The sequence below is a fragment of the Pholcus phalangioides genome, unplaced genomic scaffold, assembly GCF_987345545.1.
Source record: "Pholcus phalangioides strain wild (caught in Gottingen) unplaced genomic scaffold, Ppha-v1.0 ptg000007l_1, whole genome shotgun sequence".
NCBI classification, from domain to species: domain Eukaryota; kingdom Metazoa; phylum Arthropoda; class Arachnida; order Araneae; family Pholcidae; genus Pholcus; species Pholcus phalangioides.
In genome coordinates, this window is record NW_028301600.1 from 27,180,076 (window position 1) to 27,200,084 (window position 20,009).

Consider the following 20,009-nt stretch of genomic DNA (forward strand, 5'->3'; position numbering starts at 1 on the left):
TTCTATTGAGTGAAAATACATTTTTTTTTGTTTTTTTTAAAAAGGTTTATTGGGAACATGAAAAATACTTAGAAATGAATTTTTTTTCCAAATTTGACTCTTTGTTTGGAACAGCGAGTAACTCCCGCTGTAAGGAGTATTTCCACTATCTTCCAATTCTTTTCTCTGCTGCTGATGAAGGAACTTCATACAGGGTACCGTGGTTCCTTTTTACAATTTTGGGTCTATACACATTTTTCCTCCCTAGTAAATTAATGAAAAATATTTACATGTGCTACAGGGAAAATGCTAAAATATTCAAATTCATGTTAAATGATATTGATCCGTATGATGCTGCATGCATTAAGATTTTGCAAGCCGTGTTTGGATAAGGGAATATAGAAGTCAGACAGAGGATGTACAGAATTTTGGTTTCCACCATTTAGGTCTTACAGAAAGAAGGCATGCAGCTAATTAATGTTATTGATAAAGTCGGTCTTCAGGTATGCCAAAGGTGTGGTAGGCCAATTTACTACTATGAAATTCAACAAAATGATGAAAAAGAAAACAGTGGACTTGGAAATATTTCTGATGTCTTGACGGGAATGTCTAAAATTTTTGAAATCAAAGAGGAATTAACTGTACATCAGATTTTTTCTTATAATTATTCCCAACAACATCTGCTGATGTTGAGAGAAGTTTATATAAGTCATACTCGGTATAAAAGTTTACTAACAGAAATTTTTATTTTGGCTTTTAGATTTCCTTCATTAATTTATAAATTAGAAATTGTTCATTCAAAAAATTCCATTGGCAGTTTTTAGAATAAATTCATACATGATTTTCAATACTATGAAAAAAAAATCTTTTTCAGTTTTGAGCACAATTGGTTTTCAAAGAAATTTGTTTTGTTATTTTAAATGCATTCATTTCGTTGTTAGATTTTGGGGCATTTTGTTTTAATCTTTAAAATATTTTTTTGAGTTTTTAAGAAATTTTTTAAGATTATTTTAGGTCAACAATATTCGTGCCTTGCTCATAAGATAAAACTTTGCTCATATCATAAAACACATACTCTTGATTGTTTCAATTTAAATGTTGTGCAGACATTACCACCAAAAATCTCAAGATAAGACTATCCAAAGATATGATTCCTAAAATCGAACCATGAAGAATTCCTTGCAGCGATCACCGCCTTGGTTTTATAAGACAAATGAGAAGATAATCAAAGGTAGGTTATGTTAAACCAACAGAGCTAGAAAAATCAGAAACAGCTATGCAAGGCGAAGAGAATGAAATTTGAATAAAATCAGTCCTGTATAGAGCACAAAAAGGAGAAACCCAGATTTACAAGATTGCTAACATGGTGAAAAACTGTTCTAGTAGAAATATCATTAAAAATACTATTTAACCATTCATTTATTTCAAATTTTTTTACACATATTTTTGATTGTATATGCTGTCCTATGCCAGTATAAAATCTCACACATCTCTCATTTTTTGCAAATTTTCAAAAAAATACATTAAAAACAGCTTGCATGCATGATAAACTAGCATTACATTAATGTAATTGAATAAATATTGATCCAAAATAAAAGAACCTGCTCAGTTCATGAAATGAAGCAAAAGATTGAAATTTAATTCACTTAATGTAATCTTATTTGAAATTAAATTTTAAATTTGAAGTTCAAAAAATTTATTTAGAATTTAATTTCAGAAAAGATCGAGTCCATGAAATCTCAATCTTTTGCTTCATTTCATGAAATGCATCCTTTCGTTTATTTTGAATTAATTTTTATTTAATTACATTGATGCCACGCTCATTTATCACACGCACAAGCTGGTTTTTAGTACGTGTTTTGAAAATTTGCAAAAAATTAGGTATTAGAGATGTGTACATTTTTATACTGGCACAGAACAGAATATACAATCAGAAATATGTGTAAAAAATTTGAAATAAATAAGTATTAGTAATAAAGTTATTAGTATAAATAATTAATTAGTATTTTTAATGATATCTCTACTAGAGCATAGATTTCACCATGTTAGGTGAGATCTCTTAATCACATATGATTCATAGGTCATTTTCAGTCATTTTCTCATATCTTTTGGGGGCAGTTTCCTAGACTACCTAGTTTCTTTTTGGCTACAGCCTTGGGAGTATGTAAATTAATGTTAATGGAAAAGAATTAGTGCATGACAATAAATCCACACCAGGCATCCCAACCATGGCCCAGATACATTTCAAAGGGCAATATTCAGAAAGTTCTAAGAGACCTTAACCAGCCAACCACAAAATCATTCCAACTCCCAGCCACTAAGTATTTCAACAATTAAAGCTGATCAAAAACGACATGATCACAAGCAGGTGCTTACCCTCATTTCAACTTTGGGGGTCTGGCTCAATCCAATGAATTATCATTCTGTCTGCTGGACAATCTGTGGAGAAATGTCAGTCTACTCCTGACAGAAACCCCAGGCAAATGAAATACGGTAGATTTGTTAATTAATCAGTCCTTTCTTTGAAAACAGCACCCATTGTGTATCTAAAGGTATGATGTAATTTTTTACTTGTATTTTCCTTTTCGTTGAATTTCTTCCTTAACAACTTGGTAGAGGCAAAGTCTAACATGTGTGCCTTGTAGAACATGAAAAATATAAATGTGTTAATAACATTTTCTCTCAAACCTTATAATCCCTCTTAGTTTAAAAATTATTCTTCAGTACATAACAAATAATCCAATAACAAAACTTGAAGCATAGTAGAAATTTTAGTGTTTGCAAACAGTTTAACACATACTTGAGTTGACCAGATACTGATTAGTAACACCGGGATGATCAACATCATGGACTGCAGCAGCAAACAAAGCTGCTAATATCTCCAGGTCAGTAAACACTGACTGAAAGATAAAATGTATAAATATAATATATAGTAAATTATACACTGAATAAAATTTAATATGGTGAGACAATAGTCAGAAACATGACTCTAAAAGAACATGACTATAACATTTGTTAAGGAGGACAAATTTGCCTTTGTTCTCCACACTATGATTTTATTACAATTCCTCACACAGTCTCGGTAGCAGCTACAAGAAAAAAGTATAGTATGCATGGCACAAACATGCTGCCAGTCTAGAAAAAAGTGTTCACATGGGAGCATACAGCCATACACAGGATTTTCTTGAAGAAAGGTGTGTGGTTACTTTTTCTAGTTTTTTACTGATATAGGAATAAGTGCACAGATCAAGCAGCACTACCGGAACCATCTTATTTTGGTTCAAGGAGGAGCCACCCTCCCCCCTGCATATATGCCAGGAATGAAAATAATCTTTAACTTTCAACCTCGCACCATATTTAGCTGGGAAAATTTGTAATCATACTAGAATGGTCAAGAATGGGAAAATGCACCTTTTTATTTCTAGGTTGTGAGAAAAAAAGCCAATAACTTCAAACAGTAAAAACAAATTTTGGATAGAAAAGTGATTATAAGAGATATACATAGGGGATTTCTATCAACTAAGCATGTTTCAAAGATGAAGAAAGATCAATTGATTATAATTTAAAAAAAAACTGAACAAATGTGAGAAACAAAAATGTAATTGCTGCACCAAGCACATACACATCTTCATAATGTTTCTAGTCATAATTTTACTGGAAATATGATGTTAGAGGCACCCATCTGTCACAATGATATCATTGATACATTGTCAATGCGAGCAGCCTATATAAAGATCTTCCTGTCAAACACACACTTCAGTTCTGCATTTTGTTCAATACCATGGTGCTGGGCGCTCGTGAAGAAATGTCAAACTTTAACTGTTTTTTTAATGTTCCGTATCATGTTACACTTTGTTGAATAAATTCATCTTTTAACTACCGCATTTCTGCCTCTTAAAACATGGTGACAAGATAGTTATTTGATCTTGGGACTTAGTTGTTCCAGTGATGCTGCTCAATCCTGCAAACTTTGTTGTTCCAGTAGTGCTGCTCAATCCTGTGCACTTATTCCTGTTGTGCTGCTCGATCCCGTGGACTTTTTCTTCTTTCTTGGTCCCCCTTCTTAGTCCCAGTAATCATAGCATGCATGAGATCAATGTGTGAATTTGACATTTCGGATTCTTCCTTATGGGATCTTGAAGGGGAAAAGTTACTTTTGGAGACAAATTGCATTGATACACCTGAGTTAAAACATGAAAATTCCATTGCGGTATGCGGCACAAAGGCCTTGAGTATAATTCGTTCACTGATTGTGCCAGCTACAGTTGCTGATAAGTCTTATGATGACCTTATTACTGCCCTAAAAAATAATTTCAGTCTGAAAGAATCTGTCATTTATGGCAGATTTATGTTTCATAAACTTTTAATAAACGCATGCAGCGACCCAGAGAGGGGATAAATGAACATGATGTGGAACTGTGATGACTTGCTGGGAATTGCAATTTTGACACAACCTTGGTGGATCATTGTGTGTTCAATTTGTTTGTGGGATTGCTGATGGGGCTATTGTTAGTTGAATTGGAATTGACCCTTGAAACCTCTGTTTCTAGAGCCTTGGCCAATGAAGCAGCCTCATTGCAAGCTTAACCGATGCATTTTCAAACAGGTGCTCACGGTTGCAACACAGGATTTGTGGATAAGGCAGAAATGCAGGAAAAAAAGAGCAAATTTCAAAAAAGGCTTGTTTTGGTAGCGGTGAAATGTATGATCACGCCTTTCCAAAAATATAATTTATAGATCTTGCAGGGTCAAAGGTCACATTGAAAAAGTATGTCATAGAAATCAAGTTCTTATAAATTTCAAAACCAAAGTTTCAAAAAATTAAATCATATTGATATCGTTCCTCTTAATGATGATTATTCCTTAAATACAGTAATTCAAAAATTAAATCTCTGAAACAAAATATTTGCGTAGAATTGGACAGGAAAAAATTATTGATGGAACCGGATTCAGGATCGTAGTATTCAATTATTTCATACGATACTTTTGGGTCCTTATTTGGCTCTAACAGACGCAAAATATTTCACACTTCTGTGAAATTGACAGATTTTCAAAAAAATTCAATAAAACTTGTGGGAAAATGTGAGGTGCAGGTTCAGTTCAAAAACTGATTCAAAATCAAAACTTTTGATTGCCAATGCCCGCTGTTCTAATACATTAGATTGTTTGTGATTCCCTTCTCTTGGTATTGGTTTCAGCGGCATAAATTCTGTTTCTGATCCTGCACAGGGCATTGTTGCCGAGTTTTTGAAGAAGGTTTGGAAACTTACACAGGATCTACATTTAGTCTATCTATTGATCCGAATTTTCCTCCCATGTGCTGCAAGGCTAGAAATGTTCCATTGGCCCTCAAGGCTAAAATTGAAGATGCTTCAGTGTGAGGGCGTTATCAAGTATGTCGATAATCCCAAGTGGGCGACCCTCGTTGGTCTGATTTTGAAACCGTCAGGGCAAATTCGTTTGTGGAGAGGCTATAAAATAAATTACTCTCAATAACGCAAAGGCTGCTTTTCTGTATCCGATCCCTTCAATAAGTAGTCTGTTGTCAAACTTAAAGGGAGGTTGATTTTAAGCCAAAATTGATCTTGCACAAGCATGTTTGCAACTGCCCATGGATGAGGAGTCTGCCATGGCACAGACAATCATCACTCACAAAGGAGCTTTCAAAGGCAAAAGGTTACAATTTGGTGTTAATAAGGCTTCAGGTCTTTTCAGAGCATTATCGAAAACATATTTGTAGGCCTTGAGCAGGTAGTGCTGTATTTTGATGACCTTATCATAAGAACCAAATCGCATGACGAGTTAACTTGAAAACAGTGTTAATTCATTTGAAAAATTCCCGACTTCACGCCACAAAGAAAAAAATGCTTATTTGGCATAACAGAAGTAGATATTTTGGGTTTCTGTGTTCATAAAGACAGAATTCATCCTTCTAAGAAGAAAGTTGAGGTGATTCAGGCCTTCCCTATTCCTACCAATAAACAGCAATTACAGGTGTTTTTGGGGTAGATAAACTTTCATCATGGGTTTTTTTGTAATAAGGCTGAGATTGTGGAACCATTGAACTAATTATTAGATAGTAACGTGCTGTAGGAATGGAAAAAAATGCACACAGACACTCTAAATGCGCTAAAAATTTAATCTTCTCTTCCAGCTTTTTGGTGCCCTTTGATGGCTCTCTACCCATCGTACTCACTGGTGATGCGTCCCCATTTGGGATCATGGATCATTTTTGTCGCACCACAGTTATTTTCCATACATGAGGGCTAATTAGATAGGGACCTACAATTTATTACTGATTCCAAATGAATGTCTTGAACAGGCTACCACAGCCAGTGCTGTCTTTACGCATGAGTCCACCCAAGCGCCGCCCAAGGGCCTCAAGAGAAGAGGGGCCTAAGAAAAATGAGAAGTAGTTGAATTTTTCAAGAACTTTCCAGGTAGGGCCTCGGAAAAATCACTTGGCCCATGTCCCATGCTGGTCTCAAGATGGCCCTGACCACAGGCAAGTCCAAAGTTTAGGGTTCCGCCACCCACTGAGGTTTTTTTTATAGAAGATCTGGCTTATCCTCCAGTGGGTGCAAGCAACATAGCAAAAATGACCTTAAGCGATCCTGTTCTTTCAAGAGTCCTAAATTTTGTTCTAAAAGGATGGCCAGACACAAGATTGAGTTTAGAATTCAGAGAATTTTGCTCAAAGCAAAATGAGTTGTCAGTTCATAAGAACTGTCTACTGTGGGGAAATTGAGTAGCAGTGCCTGAACCAGGGCATTTGCTGATTCTACATGAGCTTCATCTCACTCATGCAGGAGTGGAACATATGAAAAACTTGGCACTCTGCTACATATGGTGGTCTCAAATGGACTATGATATCCAAAATCATGTTGCTGGTTGTTCGCCTTGCCGAAAGACATGCTTCTCCATGTTCTTCTGTGTACCCTTGGAGGTGACTAAAATATCCTTGGGAGGTGACTAAAATACCCTTCGGAGGTGACTAAAATACCCTGGTCATGGATCCATAGACTTTGCTGGACTGTTTCAGAGATGAAAAGGTTCCCGATTCTCATCGATTCCTACTCCAAGTGGACTGAAGTGAAAGAGATGACTTCCACTACTGCTGAATCTACCATAGATGACCTTAGAGACATCTTTGTCATTCATGAAATTCCTCATGTCATTGTATCCGATAATGGCCCACCCTTCAAATCAGAAGAGTATGGAGAGTTTCTACTCAGAAATGCAATTCTCTGAGTGCTCATAGCTCCACAAAGACTGGCAGGAAATGGCCAAGCAAAAAATGCAGTTCATTATGGCTGGGATATTCTGCAAACATCTAGCTTGGTTCCTCCTGCAGCAACACATTACGCCATCCTCAGTTACTGGCCAAGTTCAGCCAAACTCTTAATTGGAAGGAGGCTAAGAAACTATATGAACAGATTGCATCCGGACTTTGTTAGAGAAGCAGGAATCCCTGGTCAGACAAAAATCTGTTCGAAAATTTGAAACTGACGATCAAGTTTACGCTAGGAACTATTCCAGTGGTTCAAAATGAGTGGCGACGATCACCAAAAAACAGGTCAAGTTTCCTACCAGGCTAAGCGAAAAGCGATTAGATGTCACGTGGATTAACTAGTCAAACATGATCCACCACCGAATCGACCAATAGCACAACCTGATGAGGATCTTATGCCAGCTCAATCTGAGTCATCGTCATCTTGTGAATTTGAATCGTTGGAGCAACCCAAGCTTGCCGATACACCACCTGATCTTCAAGAGAAATTGTCAATTCCTGATCGAATGGTGCAACCTAAATGAACTATCAGAAAACTATCCAGGTTCAAGGATTTTGTACCACTGCAGCCAGAGGAGAGGGGTGTTGTGATCCGGTATGCAAATCGCATGTAAGCGACGTCAATCTGCTGTGATGATATCATTGATACTTCGCTATCGGGAGCCCCCTATACAAAGATCTTCCTCTGTCAAACATACACTTTAGTTCTGCTTTTCATTCAATATCCCGGCGCTGGGCACTCCTGCGTCTTTAACTTTAACTGTTTTTTAATGTTCCGCAATCATGTTACACTTCGTTGAATAAATTCATCTTTCATCTACCGCATTTATTTCTTAAAACTAGTCTAAATGGTCAAGAATGGGAAAATGCACCTTTTTATTTCTAGGTTGTGAGAAAAAGAGCCAATAAAGTCAAACAGTAAAAACAAATTTTGGATAGGAAAGTGATTATAAAAGAGATATATAGGGGATTTCTATCAACTAGGGCTGTTTCAAAGATAAAGAAATATCAATTGATTATTTAAAAAAAATGGACGAATGTGAGAAACAAAAATGTGATTGCTGTACCAAGCACATACACAAGGCCGGCACCAGGCAACAAGGCGGCATGATTACAGGGGAGGCATTTTTTATGACAGATGTATTATGACGTGTTATTATTCACTCTCAAATTTTTACACACTGAAATAATTTTGAAGGGAAAGCGTGAGTGGATAAATAAGTGAAGATAAATACAATAATTTTCAGTGTTGAAATACTCTCTTTGAACTCTTTGCTATTTGATGCTTAATTCATCTCAACAACCCCCCCCCCCACTTCTTGCACTTCAAAAAAGTATTACCTATCTTTAAACAAGCTTGTTTCTGAAAAAAAAAATTAGGTTCCTTCTCTTTTTTGTTAAAGATCTTTTCACCCTTTATCAAAATTTTTCTAATTGACTTCTCTTTCTTTAGTTAAATTCCCCAGCACAAGTTTGGATGCCTTGTTCATCTTCCGAAAAATGCCTCATTCAGCCAATACCAAACTAGAAACTAGAAGAATCTCAAGAGTGGCACTATTTGGCTACAGAATGCTCTAAATGCCCATTTCTGAAAACCTATATCTGTTTTCTATATTAGGGGTTTCCAATACAAAGTTTCTCGCCAAACTCTTGATAATAATGAGGCTGTCTTATACAACTGAAACAAATTTTTGAATAATTATCCAAAAAAGTGTGTCCTCTAAACCATAGTTTCCCAAACTTTTTGTTACATTCCCCCTTCTTGAGAAACTTCTTTCTCTCATCGCCCACCAACTCAAGTGAACCCATAGGATAATATGTAAAGTCTGCAGCTTCTATTGCCCCCTCGGACCATTCCATTGCCCACCAGGAGGCGATATTGCCCACTTTGGGAAACACTGCTCTAAATGTTCAAATTTCTTGAATTTATTCACCATAAAATAACTGTGCCTTTTTTAGTTACTTTCGTCCATAACCAATAAACAGTTAAAACTTCATCAGCAAAAACATGCCTTCAGAAAATATTGAAAAAATTATACAGTACAGCATTATATTACACATGAGAAAGACATCAATGAACTAGAACCCCTTCTGCCATCTATCAAATAAAACTGTTACAATTTTTCTATGGAAATTAGTAACCAGATTTTGGATAACGTGCTACATGAAAAAAGTAACATTATATGATATTAGTTAATATTTTACAAAAAATAATATTAGTTAAATTGTCAAGTTTGTCTTGAAATTTTAACAGTTGTTATTGTGTAAATTAACATTACTAAAACTAGTCCATAGTTTCCTCCAATTGCAATGAAAAAGAATAATAACCTAGAATCAAACTGTTTCCTATGCATATTCTTTCGGATTCACAGAAAACTATAGTTTTTGAGTTCTACTAATGCTGTTCTGCCACATACAAATAACAACTGTTAAAATTTCGAAGCAAACTTGATAATTTAACTAATATTATTGTTTATAAAACATTTACTAATATCACATCATATTGCTTTTTTCATGTAGCACATTAATCAAAAACCAGTTGCTAATTTTGATCAAAGAATTTTAACAGTTTTATTTGATGGGTGATAGAAGAGGTTCTAGTTTATCGATGCTTCTCACATGTAATACAGGGTGATTATAAATTTATGAGGCAACAATGGGGAAAATTTGCTTATAATTATCAGGTCTTTGGTTTATGTTATCAACTTTTTTTCATAGAAATGTGTTCTTTTTACATATTTTGAAGCCGTAGTTGACCCAGATTCATTTTCCCTATAAGTTAGGCCCTCCTCAGACAGGGAAACTAAAATCAAACTTGAGTTGCCTCAACTTGAGAGTTGAGTTGACTTGAACGAAGAGTTGCTCGTTCTCCCTCACACACCGCTACCAAAAAATATTCAAAGCCCAGGAAACTGAGTAAAAACTGCATAGCCTATCATTCTCCTTCTTATCTTCTGGTACCATCTTGTTAACCAGGATAGGAAAAAATCGAAATTTATCAAAAATAAATAAAAATCGATACAAAGAAATAAGTAAAATAATTTCTATTATATAAGTGAAATTGCTACAGAATTTCAGCTCACAAGTATATACACACAATTTCTTTATTCAAATTGATATCATTTTGAAATGACAATAAAATGGTACAATTATATAATTTTTTAGTAAATTTTCATTTGTTTTAAGTGATTTCAATGGAAAAAAAATTCACAATAAAATGTCTATTTTTCCTCAATAAATATGCCTCTCAGTAAGTATATGTTGGATTTATTATTATTATTATATATATATATATATATATATATATTTTTTTTTTTTTTTTTTTTCAATCGAATCAAATTTATTATCATCTTATAACAGTACACACAAAAAAAAATTTACCAAGGAATCAATCAAAAAATGACCCATTCTGGTCAATGCTAGTAAAAATTAGTATGGAAAACAGAATAGTGTCAACTAAAAAAAAAAAAAATAAAATAAAAATTATTCAAATTAAAATAAAAATTATTCAAATTAAAATAAAAATTATTCAAATTAAAATAAAAATTATTCAAATTAAAATAAAAATTATTCAAATTAAAATAAAAATTATTTAAATTACAATAAAAATTATTCAAATTAAAATAAAAATTCATGGCAACAGAAGAGTGCAATTTAAAAACAGTTCTACATGCTGCTACTGAAAATATAAATTTTTTAGATGTTGGAATAAAAGCAAAAACGACTAGATGCAGCATGTAATTAAATTAAACTGTTATGTTATTTAAGGATTATATGAGCAAGGAAAAAAAATTAAAACAAATTCTCTATACCATCAAGTGAGAACATGTATTGCTTGACACATTTTTTAAAGGATGATAAATTAGTATTGTGAGTGATTTCTGGTGGTAATGTATTGTAGAATTTCGGGATAAGGTAAGTAAAATGTTTCTTCAACAGTGTTTTATGAGGCAACGGAAGTGAATATATATTATTTAGTCTATTTGAAGATCGAGATGTATTTAAAGGCAAGGAGAATTGACCTTTGAATAGGAGGAGAATAGATTTAAAGAAATATAATTAACGTAATGTAAGTATTCCAAGATGTTGATGAAGTTGTATTGATAGTGTAGTAAAATTATTTCTGATGATTCTAATTATTCTCTTATGGAGACTGATTATAGGGTAAAGGGTTGAAAGGTAGTCTGAACCCCAGGCAGTTAGACCATACAGTAGGAGTGAGTGAAACAAGGAGTAATAAAGAGTTAGTAAAAACGACTGATTCAAGTAGGGTTTGAGATAGTAAAATTTATAAATTGGCAGCCGTAATCTTTTTTGCAAGTATTTGATATGACTTTTCCATTTAAGATTGTGATCAATTGGAAAATTGAATATTAGTTAAAGTATTGTCATGTAGGATTTTGAGTAGTCTCATGAAATGAAACAGTTTGAGTAGTTTCATGAAATGAAACAGTTTGAGTAGTTTCATGAAATGAAACAGCAAAAGCTACGGTTCCGAGAGGCAAAAAATAAACTGTAGGCAAAAGTAGTTGCCAGACTTGTGCCCCGTGTTAGGAGGGCCTTATTGTTATCAAACAACATGAATTGTTGTTTATGTTCCAGGGAATGATTTTCCCTGAATTCTCCCACACGCAGATGTACGCGACCTAAATTACAGACATTCTAAGCAAGGGGGAACATCCCTATAGAACATGTACTTGTTTAGGTACATGTTGTGCAAGTAGGCTGTATTTTGAAAATTCCTAGAGGTGCTTACTCAGGACCATCTTGAAAGTACCATGGGGGCCCTTGAACCATGTGTTTTTTTCTGAGGCCCTACTTAGCAAATTCACTTGGTTACTCGTGAAATTTTTTACTAGATCTAATTTTCGTGATGCCCCATCTTCTTTTGAACCCTCCCCGGGAGACGTGCCCGGGTGTTAAAACAACACTGTGTTTACCACAGGCCCATCATTTGGGGGGTGCCCCCCTGAAAGTCGCCAAGTGACATAGTCGTGTTGGATATTTCGTCTCTAATTTCCTCGCGTGAGGGCTTCCATAGCAATATACGTGTTCATCTTCTGGGTACGATTTCTCGCATGAGTTGCCAGACTTGTGCCCCGTGTTAGGAGGGCCTTATTGTTATCAATCTGCAAGACTACGCAGGAGGTCAAAAGATTCCCTTGTTGACAAAAATTTCTGTACTCACAATGCCCTAATTGGGTGGTAATTGCCTTTATGATCCATGTATGTGTAGTGCTGCTTTTGCCAAGGTTTTCTATAGTGAAGGCATGTGTAAGTTGGGAAAAATGTCCCTTTCTTCAGTTCACGGCCAGTTTCTTTCAACTGAGTACATTCATAGTTCCATGACCAGAAGACAACAGAGTGCACCGTACATTATAAAAAGTATCGTAATTAGTAATACACATTAAACAGTTTAAATCCAACTCCCCATAATTTTCTGAATAAATAAAAATTAGGATTTTAGCTCAAAGGAAGAATAAAACAATCTTTTAATCCTCCTTTAGAACAATTAACAAAAATGCATGATTTAACATTTTGAAACCTGTTATGTTGGCTTCGTTTCCATACATCCTGTTTGACCAAATGAAAAATGGTCACCATACTTACTACAAGGATTTTTTTTTAATATAGTTATCAATCAGGTTATTTTTATTAGAAACTCAGTGTCCAAATGTGATCACTAGGGTTCGGATTTTTATGCCCTACAGATGAAACGTCATTGCTGATAGGTTAAAAACCTGAATTTATAGATCAGCAACAATGCTTCATCTTCAGGGGCATAAAAATCCGAGCCCTAGTGATCATGTTAAGCGGCATGCACTGTAGGTATTTTGCAAGTGTTGTGCAACATCAAGTCAATACTCAAGTCCACACTAGCCACCTAGTTCGAGAAGGTCTTATTTTCTAGCATTAAACTTCACAGCAGCTTTTTGCACACGATAATTTTGAAAATGTTTCACAATGCAAGAGATATATTACACCATCAATGATCACAATGTGAGAATGTTATGGAGAACACCAAAAGCCGCCATCACAAGGTCTCTCCTGCCTCAAACATGACCATAATCATAAGACTATACATTAAAATATGATCCAATTTACGTGATACTTATTCAAAATTTGGTTGATGTGATAAAATTTTGCCCTTTTGCATTAAGAAATACGATTGCTGAGTGGACTTATTTATTAGGGCTTTCATTTCTTCACTCATTATTCATTATTTAAAAAAAATGAACAACGATGGATTGTTTGAAGTATTGCATTTATATGTTAAAAGAACTTTTTAAATTTACTACTGTGCATGCATGAATTGATCATATTTGCTATTTCTTTCTTGCAGATAAACAGTCCTTACTTTCGAAACACCCTCGTACATACAGCTACCTGTTTGGGCTGTGCATATACCTCATATCAGAAGAACATCTAATTACATACAATACATACCAGAAAGTGGTTTGTTGGCAAACCCTGCAGTGTATATGTATGTTTGGGATTATGGAAACACATCCTATGTCTTCAGGAACTGCTGTCATCTCTTTTCCAAATCAGAAGAGAGAAACTGGAATTGGGACATGTGAGAATGTCAAAATAATAAGAGGTATGTCTCATCCATTGTTACTGTGCTACTCATATTTTGTTAAGTTCCATTTTCAAACCTCACCATTTCACCATTATTTTGGTAACATTTGACTCTGAATGTATTTTTCTCTCAGAGAGAATGAGGCAACAATAGAGAACATCTTTTATCAAACAGATGGCGTTGTAGAATGATATGTGTGTGTGTATGTTTAGTTTTTTTTTTTGGTCTTGTTCTGTGTTTTTCTTTTCATCACTGTAATTGGGCTGGTGCCTGTTGTGAGTGATACAAGAATACCAAGAGTCTCTTTTATATCACCCCTATCTCTTCCCTTTTTTGCACCCTCTTACCGAAAGAGGGCCAATTGTCCCCTTTCGAGGGGGGTGCTAGGGTAGAGAGCAATGTAGGTATGTGTAGAGCTTTCAATTACTTTTTGGCATCAGTCTTTAACAGCGAAGGTGATATACAAAGTATCAGCATAGCAAGGGGTGAAAAAGACCTCAATGAAATTCAAGTGGAAGATGTGGAAGTCCTAAAACTTCTAAAAAATGTATGTGCAAGCAAAGCACCAGGACCAGATGATATAATATCAATCCTAGGGACCTCAGGGGATGAATTGCTGGGGCCAGTCACACAAATTTACAGTAGCGTTGCTGAGGGTATCGTCCCAAGGGATTGGGAGCTTGCTAATGCAGTTTTGATACTTAAAAAGGGTAGTAGAGAATCTGCGTCCAATTATTGTCCAGCGAGTTTGACGAGCTGTCTTTCAAAATTTTGGAAATTATTATCAAAAAGCAATTTGTGAAGTGCATAGGCAATAATAATGTATTGTTGGGTAATTAGCATGGGTGTGTTCAGAAAGAGGAAATCATGTGTAACCAACCTCTCCTTTGCTTCTATGATATGTGACTAAGGCATTGGGAAAGGGAAAAAAAATGTTGATAGTGTTTATCTCGATTTTCAAAAGGCATTCAATTGGGGCCAACATGATAAATTCTTGACACATTTACATGAGATTGGGATTTGGGATAACTTGTTGAATTGGATAGAATTGTGGTTTAGAGATAGGTCACATTGGGTTACAGTGAACAGGGATTTCTCTGATTGGACAGAGAGGAATGTCACAAGTGGAGTCTTGCAAGGAAGTGTCCTTGGCCACATACTTTTTTTCACTTTTTATCAATAAACTTGATCAGGGTATCTATGGGATTGCTGGCAAATTTGCAGATGATGTAGAGTTAATGGAGGGAGTCAGAAATAAAAGCGATATAGGGAGGTACTCCAGTCCATCTTAAACAGGATTCAGTGTGAGCATATGAATGGAACATGTCTTTTAGCATTGACAAGTGCATGATGGCCCATTTTTGTTCGAACAATCCATGTTTCACTTATGAGTTGAATGGTGTTATTATTCAGGATGCAACTAGGATCACTGATCTAGGTACAGTAAAACTTTGATTAATCGTCACCGTACAAACCAGGGCTGTGACGGATAACAGAAATATCTTAATACATATGTACAGTAACATGATTTCACTTCAGGCTTGGGATGAAAATGAAAATAAAATCCTTTAAAAGTGAATAATACATACATATTGTATTTACAATTTTTTTTATAAAATAATCAATATAAACTTTAATATAAGGTCAGCCCAGGCAGTGGCAACATTGAAAATAACATCTTTTATGCTGCATCCCTTCCAAAATTCTTTGACAGTCATGGCATCATCAGATGAAAACAAGCCTTCGATAAAAGCTTTTCTGTAATGTCACTTCATATTTTCACAGTGCTTCTTGCAGCAACTGCTTTCTGACTATATAAGCTCTAACTTGAGGTACGAAAATATTGTGGAATCATTCTGGAAAAAACTTTTTGGTCCATCCAAGCACTTTTTTGGGTATAATAGTTCACAGGGAGTGCGTGTTCATATTTAAATTTTTGAAAGGCTGTGGTTTTGTGGATTTACCAATTACAAGCAGGGGTAATCTATGATTGCAGGTGGCATTTGCATAGATCATTGTAGTGAGCTTATCTTTTTAGACCGTAAAATCTGGGGCTGTTTTTTCCATATTTTTTTTTACGACGATGACGGATAACAGAAACTGACGGTTAAATGAGTGACGGTTAATCGAAGTTTCACTGTATTCGTATTGATAAGCAGCTTAGGTTTTCTAAATATTGCTGGGGTAGTGCAGCCAAAAAATTTAACAGAATGCTAAGTTTCATTCTCAAAAACGTCTCATTGCATTCTCTAAATTGATCCTTCGATATCTGGGGGTATGATGGAAGTGTATAAAATTTTCAACGGGATGGGTAAAATGGATCATAAGTTAGTTATTCATCCTGAATCAATGGTTTCAATGAGGGGACATCAGTATCGATTGGTAAGAGACAATTCTAGGTTGTGGTGTCCAATAGGGTTGTAAATAAATGGAATACCTTACCTTTGGGGGGGGTCATGAATGCCAACACGGTTAACACATTCAAAAAGAAATATGATAAATATATTGGGATAAATCGAGAAGCTATCCATACTTACATGAGACAACCATAATTTTTTGTGAGCAGTATGTATATTTATATTTTATCATAATTATTGGTTTTTTATTCCTCTTTTTGGGTGGCTGTATTTTTATGTAGTTCAGATATATATTCGATATCCATATTTTTTATGGGCACCTTTTTCAGCCACCTCATTGAGCATTCTGTCTGTTGTGTGGCCTTTGTATTTATCTGCCTATATCTCAAAACTTAATTGTGAATTTCAATATTACTTTTTAGAGGCTGATGAAGAGGGTAACCCAGAAGAAAATCATTCTCAGTTGAAAATTCTTTCTCTGAAATTACTTATATCATTTGAAAATGATGACCCAATGGACAATAATCTTCTACAACAAGAACAATTCCTGACAAACAACTATCTGTGTTTAATGCACATGAGAAGTTATAGCACAAAATTATGAGATAATTCACTTTCGCCTGCCCTGAAATTTTCGTCTCCTCAATTTTACTGATACAAAATGACTGCTCACAGATGCAAAGCTCTGTTGTTTATGATTACATACAGGGTGTCATTTTACTCCTATTTATTATATTTATCTCACCAACTGTTTGTCGTAGAGGTATGTTTTTAATTTGAAAAATGCTAAAAATGTGTTTAAAAATAACTCTGTACCAGTTTCAAGAATGAAAATACAATGTGTAATAAAATAAAAAAATATTCACTGAGATATTTGAATTCAAAAATCTGAGGGAAAAGGTAAAATAACAGCATGAATGAGGGAAAGGAGCATTGTCAATTAGTTTATATTGTTCTTTCCCAACTTTTCTTAAATTTTTGAATTCAAATATCTCAGAAAATATTCCTCTTAAACATGATTTTTTTTCCCTCAGGAGAGCCGGGGCAACAACTTTTCAATTCAAAATTAGAGGATCGGGGACCATATAAAAATTGAGATTTATTTATTTGCGAAAATACAGTGTCATATATATATATATATATATATATATATATATATATGTATAATATATTACACTGTATTTTCATTCTCGAAAATGGTTCAGAAAAATTTTTGAAGACATTTTGAGCAATTTTTAAATTAGAACCATACCTCTATAACGAACGATTGATGAGATAAAGGCCACACTAGAACTTACAGGACATTTTGTATAAACAGCTGAAGTTTTTTGTTGAAATAAAACTGTATATATATCTTTCTTTGTCTAGCTGTTTTGTAGAATCCCTAAAGTTACCTAGTTGTCTGTATAAGTTTTTTTTCATATTTTCCATAGACTTCATGGTGATGAAAAATACAAAATTCTGAAGCTTTGGCCAACATTAACTGAGTTTCACTCTTCATTTTTCTAATACAATTGATACGTATGAAAAGAAGTATGATAAACATAGTGGGATAAATCGAAGCTATCCATACTTAGATTAAAGCAACCAATAGTCTTTTTTATGGGCAGTGTATTGTATAGTATTAATTATTAGTTTTTTATTTTGCAATATATGTTTTTATATTGGGTTGCTGTATTTTGGTTACATATGACACATTCATATTTTTTATGGCCATCTTTATTCAGCCACCTAATTGGGAAATTTGCCTGTTGTGGCACTTTTATTTGTATTTGAAAGTTATTAATGATATTCAAAAAGTATGTAAAAGGGGTACTGAAGACCAGAATGAAAATTTAAAACTAAAATGCAGAGGCAAATACACATCAAGTATTTTAGAGTATTGACTGTACAATGACAATTCATTATTTTCATAAAATACAGATAGAATGTTTTATATCAGAACTCAGTAGATATTAAACAAATTAAAAAAATATATTGACTTACATCTAATGCTGGAGATGACAAGAGCACATGCACTGATTGAGTCACATCACAAGCATGTATTCTGTTATGATATGGCACTTTAAGATAATGATCTTCCAAGGTCATGAGAAAATTCAGCAGTGTTTTTGAAGAAATTTTGAAAGTTTTCAGTAAATCTCTCTCCTAGTGGAAAAAAGTTTAAATTAAATCAACGGATAAAAGGATTAAATTTTAAAACTGATTGCTTCTTCACAACATAATTGTTTATGTAGTAAAATTTTATCGGCAGCCTATATACAAGGTGTATATCTAATTCCTCTAATCCAAGCTTCCAAGTTATATACAACCCTTACAATTCAAAATAAATAAAAAAAAACTTATGAAACTTTATAAAAGAGATAGAGAAATTTTGAAGCCTTCTTTAAAACACTGAAATTCTCTGCATAGCTTTTGGTGCAGAACCACTGCATTCATAAAGTAGTTTCACCGGTAAAGCAAGTTCTAGTATAAACCCAACATGATACTCTTCAGTGAAGAAATGAGAATGGAAATGGTTCTGTTGGACATGGTTTGATACCCAGTCATAAAGCTTGAGCAATTTATGTTAGAAAAAAGTTAGCATGTGCACTACAATTTGCGAAAGAAACATGTCCTAGCAGTGAATGCCAGGAATAATTTTTTTTATAATCACTTTCTCTTTTTTTAGATACTTAGATAAGACAACCCTAAATATTTTTTATGGGCATTGTGTTATATTTTACCATGTATATATATTTTTAAATTTTTATAATTGAATTTTTTATTGGGTTGCTATATTTTAGAAATATATAACATCCATATTTGTTATGGGCATCTTTTTCTCAGCACCCACCTCATTGGGTATTTTGCCTGTTGTGGCCTCGTATTTGTGTTTTATTAAAAATATTCTGAAGTTTCACAGATTTTTGATCATAAATCAAGGGGTGTAGACAGCTCAAAATAAGTGAACTTTAACATATAAACCCTGCATATATGATCAAACCCTACTACAATGAACTTCAAAGGCAAATAAATTTGTTTTGCGGCAAGTGATCTAATGGGAAAATCCTGTGGGGACAAGACCAAAAATTTTGTTTATTATAAGTTGGGTTTTCTATGGAAGGATTTGACCATATATTTGCATTAATGACAATTTATGACATTTAGGCTCTTTATGAAGTAACTAGGCAGCTACTTTACACAGTGGTCACACTTCAGACCTAGTAGCATACAGTGAACTTAATGGTTAAACTTTTAGGAATGGTAGAACACACCTAAACAAGCAATTTTTGGCCACATAATGCATGGTCAAAATGAAAGGGATAAACTGATAAAGACCCTGTCATCGAACACAAAAAGCACTGGTTTTACCACTTATCATAACTTCCATTAGGAGTCACCGAAGGGATATCCGGTTTCATGAATCAGGATATTGTTGACATGCATTTTTATATGGCGCTGCAGACAGCAATACTCTAAAAGCCCAAACACTATCAGGAGTGTACCATAGCCTGGCCAGCAAAAAATTTCCAGATCTCTCCTGTCTGGATTTTTGCATATAGGGTCATATGAAAATCCTCATCTTTTTCAAAATAAAAAATCTTGAAATAAAAAATATCTTTGATGAAAACTTTCTTCCAAATTTTAAGCCCAAAAAATCGGGGGTTCCTTACGCATAAAAATACAGTAAATTTGCTACTGAAATGGGTTCAGGCATCCACTGTTTTGGATAAGGTTCTACTGTATAAATAAAAGAAAAAGAACTGAATAAAGGAAAAATCTTGGAAAAAAATGAAATAAGTGTTTGTGCATGTAT

General features: G+C 34.2%; 1 protein-coding gene and 1 long non-coding RNA gene across 10 annotated transcripts in view; one reads left to right on the forward strand and one right to left on the reverse strand.

Annotated features, from left to right (window-relative positions):
* Positions 1–20,009, reverse strand: part of LOC149085130 (3',5'-cyclic-AMP phosphodiesterase-like) — a 342,555-nt gene that overhangs the window by 15,757 nt on the left and 306,789 nt on the right. For all 9 annotated transcript variants that reach the window (XM_089232946.1, XM_089232943.1, XM_089232945.1 and 6 more), the window contains 2 exons: positions 18,197–18,358; positions 2,780–2,879 (listed from right to left, as the gene is read on the reverse strand). In XM_089232946.1, the coding sequence (XP_089089072.1) occupies positions 2,780–2,879; positions 18,197–18,358 (262 nt within the window). The remainder of the gene's footprint in view (positions 1–2,779; positions 2,880–18,196; positions 18,359–20,009) is intronic.
* LOC149085131 (uncharacterized) lies at positions 10,931–17,065 on the forward strand. Its single transcript, XR_016192882.1, has 3 exons — positions 10,931–11,185; positions 13,614–13,871; positions 16,633–17,065. It is a non-coding gene; the product is annotated as an uncharacterized LOC149085131 (long non-coding RNA).